The sequence below is a fragment of the Canis aureus genome, chromosome 10 (assembly GCF_053574225.1).
Source record: "Canis aureus isolate CA01 chromosome 10, VMU_Caureus_v.1.0, whole genome shotgun sequence".
Taxonomy (NCBI): Eukaryota; Metazoa; Chordata; class Mammalia; order Carnivora; family Canidae; genus Canis; species Canis aureus.
Genome location: NC_135620.1, coordinates 59,240,383 through 59,253,319, shown reverse-complemented (window position 1 = coordinate 59,253,319; position 12,937 = coordinate 59,240,383). Strand labels below are relative to the sequence as shown.

General features: G+C 44.5%; 1 protein-coding gene across 2 annotated transcripts in view; it reads right to left on the bottom strand.

Moving 5' to 3' along the window:
* The window catches only part of TMEFF1 (transmembrane protein with EGF like and two follistatin like domains 1), an 80,800-nt gene extending 70,842 nt beyond the window's left edge, over positions 1-9,958 (bottom strand). The window contains exon 1 of one of the 2 annotated variants that reach the window (XM_077912702.1): positions 9,723-9,958. In XM_077912702.1, the coding sequence (XP_077768828.1) occupies positions 9,723-9,924 (202 nt within the window). In that variant the 5' untranslated portion in view covers positions 9,925-9,958. The remainder of the gene's footprint in view (positions 1-9,722) is intronic. The other variant, XM_077912701.1, reaches the window with a different exon arrangement.
* Positions 9,959-12,937: the final 2,979 nt, after the last annotated feature.

Below are 12,937 nucleotides of genomic sequence, written 5' to 3'. Positions count from 1 at the left end.
GGCTGGGGTTTGGGGAGTAAATGCTGAAGACTATAAAGTTTCTTTGGAGTAGGACAAAAATGTTCTACAATTGATTGTGGTGATGGTTGTACAATCTTGTGTCTATTCTACTAAAAATACTGGATTATACACTTTAAAAAATGATGATGGAGGGTGGCACAAACATAATTACTTCATTTAGTAGAAGTGGGTGGATGCTTATAAAAAATGAATGGTCTACATCTATATTGGGAAACAAATCCTAACATTTAAAAACTAAAAGACAAACACAAATCCAGAAAGGATGGATATCATCAGGACTTCAGGAGATACTTTTGTGGAGGGTTTTTTTTGAGAGAGAGGGAGAGAAAGAGCAAATGCATACATATGTGAGTGGGGGGTAAGATGGAGGGAGGTAAAATCCTAAGCAGGCTCCACACTCAGTGCAGAGCCTGAGATAGGGACTCTACGCCATGACCCCAAGATCATGGTCTGAGCTGAAATCAAGTGTCAGAGACAACCAACTGAGCCACCAAGGCACCCCTATTGGAGATACTTTAAATCTACTCTACAAAAATAAAAGTACAACAAAAAATGAAATAAATAAAATTCAATGCATATATCCCAGAGTAACAAAAATATAAGAAAAACTGAAAAACCATCCAAAATAAACCTATTATCATTGTAATTGGAGGCTTCACTATTTCATTAACAGGAGATGACAAAACAAAGAATTAAAAAGCACAGAACTGACAAAGTATAAACTATTCTCCTTGGTAGGACCCAATCTGGCAAGAAAAAAGATTTAGACAGACAGATACATACAGACAGATATAGAAAGAGACTATGATAAGGCAAATGCTACAGTCTTAACAACTGGGAAATCTGGGTATATTATTGAACTTTTCTCTAAGTTTGAAATTAATTCAAAATAAAAAATGTTAAGTAAAATTAATAGTTATATAATAGGGGACCAAGAAGCCAAGGATATAACACTTTCTTTCTTGGACTACAGGGCTCTTACACAAAATTTGTTCTCCTGCTGGGATGCAGACAGACACCTAGTTTTCCTACCAAAAGCTACAAATTCTACAACAGATTTTTTTTTTAAGATTTTATTTTATTTATTCATGAGAGGCACAGAGAGAGAAAGGCAGAGACACAGGCAGAGGGAGAAGCAAGCTCCATGCAGGGAGCCCGATGTGGGACTTGATCCCGGATCTCCGGGATCATGCCCTGAGCAGAAGGCACTCAACCACTGAGCCACTCAGGTGACCCTCTACGACACATTCTTAAACCATAATGCAAAAAACACAAAACAAAATATCTGTAACATACCTACACTTACATGTTTTATAAGAATGACAAGAGGAATTTTATCTGAAATGCTCTTGTGGTAAGGAAAAAGACATATAATGATCAGTTTCCACCTAAAGAACTTGAAAGAGAAAAAAAGGGAAACTTGAAGGGGAAAAGATGTAATACTAAGATATAAAATTAATAAAGGAAAACTAGATATGATAAAAAACATCATCAGAGAGCTTTTCAAGGAAAACAGTATAATCAGAAGCAGGGTAGCCTTCAAATATGAAGAGGTAGAAGGTGGATTCAAGGAAAGGGTTGAAAAGGAAAAGAATAGAGTACAGTGGGAGGTGCAAGGAGCATAGGCAGGAGAGGTCTCCAGCCAGGAAGGGCTGAGCACTGCAGAAATAAGGATTTGCATCTAACTTGGTCATTGTGAATAACAGGAATGAGGGAAGAAATATATACACCAATTTGACTCTCTTCCAAACAGGCTCTCCATCTCAAATTAAAAGCAACACACTTCACACTGCCTCCTACAGCATAAGATCCAGAAGCCAAGGGAGAAAAAGATCAATGAAAGCCTAGCTAGGCAAGGATTGGCAAAGAGAAGTACTCATGCCCCACTGGACAGTTCTGGGTGACTTTTGCCATCTAGAAACAAGAGCCCGATGTTACCAATGCCTCCCAAGTTTAGAAAGAGTGATCAAACTCCAGATTTTTAAGGAAAACCTCCAGATTTTTAATGCTTAGTAACCAATGCAAATTTTTTTTTAAAGATTTTACTTATTTGAGAGAGAAGGTGAGTGAGACAGAGAGAGCATGGCGGAGGGGGGTTGGTCAGAGAGAGAAGCAGACTCCCAGCTCAGCGGGGAACCCAATGCGGGGCTCCATCCTGGGACTCCAGGATTATGACCTGAACCAAAGGCAGGTACTTAACGGACAGAGCCACCTAGGCACTCCCAATGCAAATTTTTAAAACTGTGCAGGCCAAACAAATGCTCTTAGTTCTCCCCATGTCCACAGTTGTCCTCTATCACTGTGTTCCCAGTCTCTTTTCTCCAGATCGCCTTCACCAATTCCAGCCTTTGCTTTCTAAAACCATGATGTTGCTCAAATCCTTAAAGTTTCCCTCTGTCTTCAGAGCAAGTAGCAAACCTCAGCCTTCAAGGCCTTCCACTAATGTGGCAATGTGACTCACTTGCTTCTTTTATCCCCACACCCCAAATATCCCAAGAGTCTCCCTCCCTGTTTTGTTTTGGGTTTTTTTTGTTTTTTTGTTTTGTTTTGTTTTTTAAGATTTGTCTTTTTTAATTCATGAGAGACACACAGAGAGAGGCAGAGACATAGGCAGAGGGAGACTTGATCCCAGGACCCCAGGATCACAACCTGAGCCAAAGGTAGATGCTCAACCACTGAGCCACCCAAGCACCCCTGGGCCTTTTCCATCACCATTCCCTCGGCCTAGAATACCTACACTTCCCAGCTCTCCTCAGTTTCTATGTCCATTCAGTTATTCATTCTACAGATAAATATGTAGAGGCACCTAATTTTGTGCCAGACACTATTCTAAGCACAGTCAATAGGGCAGTGAATAAAACACAAAAATCCCTGCCCCTGTGGAGGTATATAGAGGAGACAGATAATAACAAGTATAGTAGGTCACACAGGAAAAGTTGCTTTGAAACAGGAAAAAAAGCATTAAGAAAGATTAAGGTGAGAGAGGGGCAGAGAGGATGGAAGTTGGAAAAGGCTGCAATTTTAAGGCATTATTTTGAAAGTGACATTAAAGACCTGAAGGCATTGAGGAGATAAATAACTGGGAAAAGAAGGTTCGAGGCAAAAAGAAGGTTCCAGGCAAAGCAAAGCCCTCAGGCAAAAGTGTGCCTCTTGTTTCAAGTTGACATTCTACTCTGTCTATTGGGCCCAACTGAGTGCCACTTACTCAGAGACACCATTTTTCGATTCCTACAAATTAGAATTATTCATTCCCTCAACACCATACTTATATCTTCCTTAGGGCACCTTACAGTAAAAACTTTCTTTTTAAACATGTATGAGTGACCATTGAGCAATTAATCAAGAGTCAGGTAAAGGAGGAAATAATTTTAAAATGAGACATAAGGAGCACCAGGGCAGCTCAGCCAGTTAAGCGTCTGCCTTCAGCTCAGGTCATGATCCTGGGATCTTAGGATGGAACCCCACATCAGGCTCCCTGCTCAGCAGGGTGTCTGCTTCTGCTTCTCCCTCTCCCCCCTGCTTGTGATCTCTCTCTCTCTCTCTCTCTCTCTCAAATAATAAAATTTTTAAATTAAAAAAAAGAAACAAAATATACACATTTTGAACTTCACACATCTAAACAAACATACATTCATTTCCTGTATAGCACCAAATGCAATGCCCTCCTTTCTTAGGTAAGCTACACCTACAACCTATTAACTACAATGTCCATTTTCCTTTCCTTTAAATTAAGAGACGTAGGCACCTGGATGGCTCAGTGAGGAGAGTATTCAGGGTCCTGAGCTCAAGCTCCACATTGGGTGTAGAGATAACTAAAAGAGATACTTAAAAATACTTGCAAATTTTTCTAAGAGCAGAATCCTTTCAGAGATTTATAAGGTTCCCCCCAAACTGTTTCAGTTGTCTTGACCACAATCTAATTCACTGAAAGGCAATTCTCTCTCTCTCTCTCTCTAACCTTTATCAAGTCTTTGCAAAGCATTTCATTAAAAGACAACTTTTTGCATTAATACTGCACCAATTTGAGTAATTTTTGTTATTTTATACTCAAAGGATCACTCGTATAACTTTGAGAACAAACACAACTGATTCTTTATTGGTAAGCAGAGAAGTATATGATTCACAGGCAAACAAGAGCTAACTTACCAGCTTGAGCATCTGGGTGCTATGGGAATTGGTTAGTATGTTTACTAAGGGAATGTCTAATCCAAAATGCTAAAATCAAACCCAGCAAATGATCTTAATAGACGTTTTTCCAAACAAGATACGTAAAGAGCCACTAAATGCATAAAAATGTGCTCAACATCATTAGTCATTAGTTAAATGGAAATCAAAACCACACTGATACATAACTTCACACCCACTAGGATAACTATAATCAAAAAGACAAGAACAAGCGTTGGCCAGGATATGGGGAAATCGGAACCCTCATACATTGCTGGTGAAAATGTAAAATGGTACAGCTGCTTTAGAAAACAGTTTGGGAGTTCCTCAAAATGTTATACACAGAGTTACTATGTGACTCAGAAACTATTCCTAGGTATACACCCAAGAGAACTGAAAACATATGTCCACACAAAAATGTCTACATCAATGTTCATATCAGCATATTCAAAATAGATGAAAAGTGGAAATAACCCAAATGTCCACCAACTGATGAATGGATAAACAAAATGTGGTCCATACAATGAAATACTATGCAACCATAAAAAGTACTTAAGTTCTAACACATGCTACAAGACAGATGAACCTTGAAAACATTACATTAATTGAAAGAAGCCGATCACAAAAGGCCACATGTTGCAGGATTCCATTTATATGCAATGTCCAAAAAAACAAATCCACAGACATTGAAAGTAGATTAGCAGTTGCCAGGGTTGTGCGGAGAGAGGAACATGAAGTGACTGTTTATAAGTATAGGGTTTCTTTTTGGGGTGATGAAAATGTTCGGTCATTAGATAGTCATGACGGTTGTACAATTTTGTGAATATACTTAATTGTACACTTTTTAAAAACTCCAGTGCTGTCAGTGTTCAATAAATGCTTATTAATAGGGGGAATGTTGAGAGAAAGCCCAGATGTATTAAACAGAAATTTCTTTATATAGATTTATAAAAGGCTAACTACTTCTGTTAGAATATAAAGCCCTTGAAGGCAGCAATGGCCTCTCATTTATTTCCCTTAACATCTAGCATACTAGAGTACCCTAAGCAGGTACTCAATCAAGGTTCACAAATAAATTAATAAAGACCCACATATTACATACCAAGGATCTAGAAGTCCTGATCAAGATTCCACACAGATGTTTAAAAATTCACTTTTTAGTCCCCAAAATTCTGAATTGCCACTAATAAGACACATCTCTTAATATGAAATTCATAACATATCCATTTGTACCATCTTTACCACTCTGTCACAGTCCAAAGGACCCACTTCTAATTTCCATGACTTTTAAAACCTACTTCAAATTCTCCACCTTTATATCTATCACCAAATACCACTAATTGGTCTCTCACTATGTTTTTCCACTTCTTTAGCCACATTCCTAAGATGGAAATACTCACATAGTTAGCCTCATTTGTTCTTCTCAACCTAGAGTCAAAACGAAGCATCGTCATTATCTTCATATTACAAATGAGAAAAAAATGCCACATCTAAGGTCACCTGGTCCCTTAGGTTCAAAGTTCACCTTTCTTCACATGTAATGTGAAGTCATGTAATTCCAAGTTTTTTTCTCTTTGGATGACAGGGAACTTTCTGGTAAGTTAATTTTTTAAAAATAAGTACAAATAAGAAGATACAAAACACCAAAGCAGTAATTATAAAAGTCCAGAATGACTGGAGAGCTGAGGCATGAAGACAATTAAAAAAAGCTTGTTTAGAAAAAGAAGAAATAAACAAAGGACCCAGTGCTTTGGGAAGATGTTGTAATATCAAGAGATGACAAGGACAAATACAGACCCATTCAGTTTCTTCTTTGCTTTGGTAAACATCAAGGAGCTTGATCTTGAAGAAAAGAACTCTCATAAAAGGAAGCTAACGTCTGAGGTAAGTGGCATGAAGAAAGAACAATAACAATACACAGCTAGTTCAAAAGAATCTGCATTCTGATCTAAACAAATCACAATCCGTGATACTGAAAAAACTTTAAGATCTGACTGCTGATTATCTAAGCTATCTTGACACAATGCCAGAAGACCAGAAATGTACGCTCAACTTTCAAAAAAAGGAGAAATGCCAATCCAGAAAAACATCTATGGGTAAACATGCCACGTATCCCCTGAAAAAGTCTAGAAATGGGTAAATATGTTTCTGAACATGATAAAATGTAAAAGCCAGCTGGGATCTTAATTAAGGCAGGCTATACAACATTATCTATCGGATAGGATTATTAAAACGGAAAAAGGGAGAATGATATACACATATACATAACTGATTCTAACAAGACAATCAGACAGAATCTTTAAATAATAGGCTAGTGAACAAAATGGGAAAATGTTGGACAGCAGAAGTTCAAAAATCTGTTAAACTCTACAAGGAGGATGCATAGCTGGCTGAACATCTGGTTGATTAATGTATCAACAACAACCAATTTGGAAGGAAGTCTCCAGTAAAATATCACAGAGCTGCATCCTTTTCCATGATCTAGACAACTTCTGTTAAAAGGTTTTTATTCTTAATAAAAACTGATTTTTATTCTTAATAAAGCCACAGACCTGCTCTTCAGATTTGCAAAGGCCACAATACTGTGAGTGACCAAAACACAGAAAGCCTGATAGAATCAGATTCCAGAACGGTCAGAGTTGGCTGAAATGATGATCCAAAATTAAAAGTGAAAATTAACAGGGATTTTTTTAAATATTTTATTTATTTATTCATGAGAGACACAGAGAGAGAGAGAGAGGCAGAGACACAGGCAGAGGGAGAAGCAGGCTCCATGCAGGGAACCGGACACGGGACTCGATCTGGTATCTCCAGGATCACACCCTGGACTGAAGTGGGAGCTAAACCGCTGAGCCACCCTGGCTGCCCTTAACAGGGATTTAACTATAGGAAACAAACTGAGGGTTGCTGGAGGTGCGGTGGGTGGGGGATGAGAGCATTTCAAGTAATGAGCACTGGGTGTTATATGCAATTGATGAATCATTAAACTCTACCTCTGAAACAAATAATACAGTACATATTAATTAAATTGAATTTAAATTTTAAAAAAGTTTTAAAAAGAAAAGTAACAGGAAGTCAAGGCCAGCATTTAGATTTTGAAACTAAAATACAGGAAGGAATAATCTTCAGTTTATGTGGGAAATGCCTGGGTAATAAAAGTGACTACAAAAAAAAATCTATGTAAAATCTCAAGATGCATTAATAGATGCCTATGCCCAGATCGGATTGCTACAATTCTTAAAAAATTACCTTTTTCCATATGAATCATTCTCAGATTTTCATTCTAGAAAGTTATAACAAGAATCTACAAATATCATTTAGTTAAAGCTCTAGCTTTAGACCCAGCTTTATTCACATGAATAGCTTTATTCACATGGATCTTAGTATTAGAAAACATTTTATTTGAGAAGCCTTATTTATTTACATGGATATCAATATATCCTTGAAAGATGGCTAGATATTATCAAATCCAAGTCACTCTTTTAACAGAAGAGGAAATTAAGAAAGATTAAGTAACTTGCTCCAAACAGCCCAGCTCCTTAGCAAGGGCCTGGATCTCCAAATCAGTCCCCTTTTCCTACACCATGAGGGTTTCCAGCCCCGTGTCCTTACTTAAAAGTTGTACTTTGCACTGAAGAGTTAGAAAACATACACAGAAACATCCATCAACACACATTGTATTTTGCTAAGGACAAATTAGCTTAGCAAGAACAAATAATCACAGCACATTAGCCAGTAAAATATTTTGACATGGTGTGATCACTTACAAGTTTGAAAATAACAAATATTTGCTACAAAAAGGCACTCCAATATACAAATGGTTTTTATTCTTAACCATGAATGTGTGATTATTTATTAAAGCATTATCCCATATCCCACTTAACATTAAAAAAATAAAGTGAAAGTTATTACATGGATGGAAAAGCTTTTAATGGACATGCCATTGTTTACGGTGCTCAAAATCCTTCCCCCATCATAAAACATACCATTATGAAAATTACTAAGGATTTTAGACCTTGAAATCTAAACAGCAGGCCAAAGGTTTTCTTCACGGAGGGTAGCATCTGTGCTGAGACCCCCTTGGTCCCTCTTCACTCCCCCAGAAACAATGCCCCTTCAATAGCCCAAAGGTACAAATGTTGTCTGGCAGACAGGCCAGTGGATCCCCGGGTGGCCTTAAGTCCATCCTCCTTTCCCTTTCCCCTCCTCCTCCCTCCCCCCACCCTCCACCCCCCACCAAGCCTCCTCTCCCGCCCTCTGGGTTTAGAGAAGACAAGTGGAGAATTGAGAATTGATAAAAGGTAAGTTAGCAAGGCTGTGGCTTACGATCTCTACCATCTGCTAGGCCAGCTCTAGGAGGATGCACCCAACCCTAAATCAGACCTGGAAGCTTCTCCTTGCCCCAGGGCTCCTCTGGGACCCCTTTTGAAAGGAAGAAGGAACTTTACAGCCCAGATACCCTCATCTCCAGTCTCTTCCATTAGAGCCCCAGCAAGCTCTTTGTTTCCAAGACCTGGGGAAGGGGGGTGGGGGGAGGGGGAAGGCCTCGGAGAAGGGGAGAGGTCACTCCCTTGCTCCCATTGCTGCCAATCTCCAGGCCCTCCCGCAAAACACACAAACACGCGCACAGGGATCATGCTCTTTGAACCGGGTCCCTCTTTTCCCACACCACCTTAAACACCCAGGGTCACACCTAGCTACAGAGAGGCACTTCCTGAAATCCAATTATTAGCTTTCTTGACCCAAACCCTGCGCAGGATGACTCCCTAGAGCTCCCTCCCTCTGAATGGACACCCACGGGGTTCACTCCAGGACACCCATCCCTCCTCCTCCGTGCATGCCCCAGGGTATATCCCAGAGCCCCCCGCAGATCGCACGAAGGCACAGGGTCATTTCCTGCGCCCCAGGACTTTTCCTTGCAGACGTCCACAGACCTCGCGGTCACTCCACCCGCCCCCCCACGGCAACTCTGAACCCAAAGGACACACACACACACACACACACACACGCGCAGTCAGTCGGACAGCGTCAATCCACGTCCTCTGGGCCGCCCGTTCCCTTCACCCGCACGAACAGTCCGAGACCCCAGGGTCCCGGGGTCGCTCCGGGGCCCTGAGGCTCGCCCCCCGCCCCCGCAGCAGCCCCTCGGCGTCACACACACACACGCACGCACACACCCGGCCTCCCCGGAGCCCTCACCACACACACACACACACACACGCTCCCGCGTGCACACCCGCGGTCACACCAAGGGCCCCGCCGCCCCCCGCCCCCCGCCCCCCCGCCGGGTCCCGTCCCCGCAGCCCACGGCGCCCCGGGCCGCTCCCGCGCAGACGCTCGACACACACGGCCGCACGCGCGGCCACTCCCCGGGACCCCGCCGGGCCCCGAGCCCGCAAGGCACGCGGCGCCCGGCCCCGCTCCCCGCTCCCCGCGCCCCCGAGCCCCGCGCCCCGCGCCCCGGGCCTGCCCGCGCGGCCGCCGGACGGGGAGGGAGGGAGGGAGGGGCCGCAAGGGCGGGCTCCGGCCGCTCCTACCTGAGCAGTTGATGCTCTTGCCTCTGCCGCCGGGACAGTCCCCGCCGCCGCCGCCGCCGCCGCCGCCGCCCGGGGGCTGGTTGGACGCGCGGCTCCCGGGCAGAGAGAAGGCGAAGAGCAGGAGCACCGACGTGTAGCCGCAGAAGGCGAGCGGGGGCGCGGCAGGCAGCCGGAGCGGCGCCTCAGCGGCCGCGGTGCCCATGGCTGGCGCCCCTGGACGGCGGGAAGCGCAGGGAGCCGCAGGCCCGGGGCATCCAGCCGCGCGCCGGGAGCCCCGCCGCCGCCTCGGCGCCTCCTAGCAGCCCCTCGGCATCCCGGGCCCGCCCGCCGCGCCCGCCAGGCCCCGGCCCGCCGCGCTCGGGACGGAGTCGGAGGGGCGCGGGGCGCGCGCGGGGGTGCGCGCGGGGGTGCGCGCGGGGGTGCGGGCCCGCGTGGGGGAGCCCGAGGCGGGGGGCGCGGGCGGGCGGGAGGGCGCGCGCGCGCGGCGGGCGGGGGGCGCGGGCGCGGGCGGGGCGGGGCGCGGGCGGGGGCGCGGGCGGGCGCAGCCCCTCGCTCGCCGCTCGCCTTCCCTTTGTGTCCGCGGCCGGCGCCACCGCGTCACAAAGACCCCGGCCCGCCCGGCGAGGGGCGCGTGACAGAGCCGCGGGCGGGAGGGGAGGCTGCGACCCCGCCCCGCGCACACCCCCGGCGCCCGCGTCGGCAGCCCCGCCCCCGCCCGCGGCCGGCGCCGCCTCCGGGGGAGCTATTGTTCCTGCTGCGGGGCGGGGGGCGGGCGCGCGGGGGCGGGGGCGGGCGCGGGGGGCGCTGCCCTGACCCACGCCTTTGCCGCCCTTTGCAAGTGGTTTTCAAGCATTGCCTCGGCCCAGCAGCGAGGCCGCGAAGGGAGGGCAGGTGGTCCATCACCCATCTCTGCTCCAGGCAAAGAAATGGAGCCGCGGAGAGGCGAAGGTGACTGGTCCAAGGTCGCACCCCAAGAATGGGACAGCACCCGAACTGGGACCCAAGTTCCAACTCCCGCTGTGCAGTTCTTAGAGATGCGGTGAGCGGCCAGGCTCCTCACCCCCACCCCTTCCCCACAAACACCTACTGAATTTAAAAGACCCTTGTAAACATCCATAGTGCCCTCTCCCACTCCCCGTAAGAGCTCATATTGCATATGCATTTGCCAATTTGCCACATGCAAGACCTGGACGAAGCTTGTCACGAGCGTTCTCCCCAATTCTTTTTTGCAGCCCTGCAAGGGAGTTTTCATTTTCATCCCCATCCCATAGATGAGGAAGTTGGGCCCCGGAGAGGCCATGTGGTCGGCCTCCCCGTCGGTGCTCTCTCCGTCACATCTTGGTAGAGGAGACCTAGGGTAGTAAGATTATGGACTGGATTGTTCCAAGGTCCTCTGCCTTTTCCGTAGATTATGCGGCTTCTCGCCTTGGAGTTTTTTTTTTTTTTTTAATCCCGTTGAAAAATTGATAAATATGCCTCAAAATTTTTAAATGTGCGAAAAGCCACCACAAGCAAAGCCACATCAGAGAAAATATTTTCAATGTGAATAGGAGATAATATACTCAATATGAAGAATATAAATCAAGAGGAAAACGTTGACATAACAGAAAAATGAGAAGCTGACTTGTCTTTTTAACTTAAGATACAGGGATGCCTGGGTGGCTCAGGGGTTGAGACTCTGCCCTCAGCTCCGGTGGTGGTGACCCCGGGGTCCCAGGATCAAGTCCTGCATCGGGCATCCCGTAGGGAGCCTGCTACACCCTCTGCCTCTCTCTGTGTCTCTCATGAATAAATAAATATTTTTAAAAATAAGTAACATAAAATATGACAATATATATGAAGGCATATTTAAACCCACTAGCAAAGCCAAACTGTGGAAGGAGCCTCGGTGTCCATCGAAAGATGAATGGATAAAGAAGCTGTGCTCTATGTATACAATGGAATGTTACTCAGCCATTAGAAATGACAAATACCCACCATTTGCTTCGATGTGGAGGGACCTGGAGGGTATTATGCTGAGTGAAGTCAATCAGAGAAGGACAATCATTATATGGTTTCACTCTACGGGCAATATAAAAACTAGCGAAAGGGATTATAGGGGAAAGGAGAGAAAATGAGTGGGAAATATCAGAGAGGGTGACAAAACATGAGAGACTCCTAACTCTGGGCAATGAACAAGGGGTACTGGAAGGGGAGGTGGGTGGGGGGTTGGGGTGACTGGGTGACAGGCGCTGAGGGGGGCACTTGGCGGGATGAGCACTGGGTGTTATGCTATATTTGTTGGCAAATTGAACTCCAATAAAAAAAATTTTTTTTTAAAAACCCACTAGCAATAAAAGGCAGATTGAAACCACAAGGGGTTTTTTTTCCTCAACATAATTAACAATAGTTAAAAGAATTAACAAAATCTAGCGCTATTAATTTATACATCTTGGGAGGGCAATTCGAGTTTATATCAAAAACCTTTAAAATATGTTTACCCTGTATTTTTTTTAAGATTTTATTTATTCATTCATGAGAGACACAGAGAGAGAGAGGCAGAAACGCAGGCAGAGGGAGAAGCAGGCTCCATGCAGGGAGCCTGATGTGGGACTCGATCCCAGGACCCCAGGATCCCACCCTGGGCTGAAGGCAAGCGCTAAACCAATGAGCCTCCCAGGGATTCCCTGTTTATCCTTTAAATCTAGGAATTCCGGGTATCGGAATTTATCCTAAAGAAATCATTGTACAAGCACACAAATATGTATATAAGGATGTTCATTACTTTTTTATAGTAGTAAATATAAACTAAATGTCCATCTGTGGGAAATAAAGTATGGTTCCTCTTTGTATGGCGAAGTATTTTGCAATTTTATTTATGATGATAACATGGAAAAAATATTGATGAGTTGAGAAAATCCCATATTTCTAAAACATACGTGTGTGTGTACACATCCATAGGAAAGATGTCAAGAAAAATATACAGCTATATATTAACTGTGATTATCTCTGAAAGGGGGCTTATGAGTAATTGGCACTTGTCCTTTATATTTTTCTGTATTGTCTGAATTGTTTTTCAATGAAAATTTTTATATTTGTAATTTAAAACTATTTTCTTCTCAATTATATTTTCAACTGGCTTTTTATGTAAATTCATATGTTAACTTTTTGTTAAGATTTGCCTCAAACCTTTAAACTGCTAGCATGGCAATTGGTAAAATGAAAATCCAGCTTCT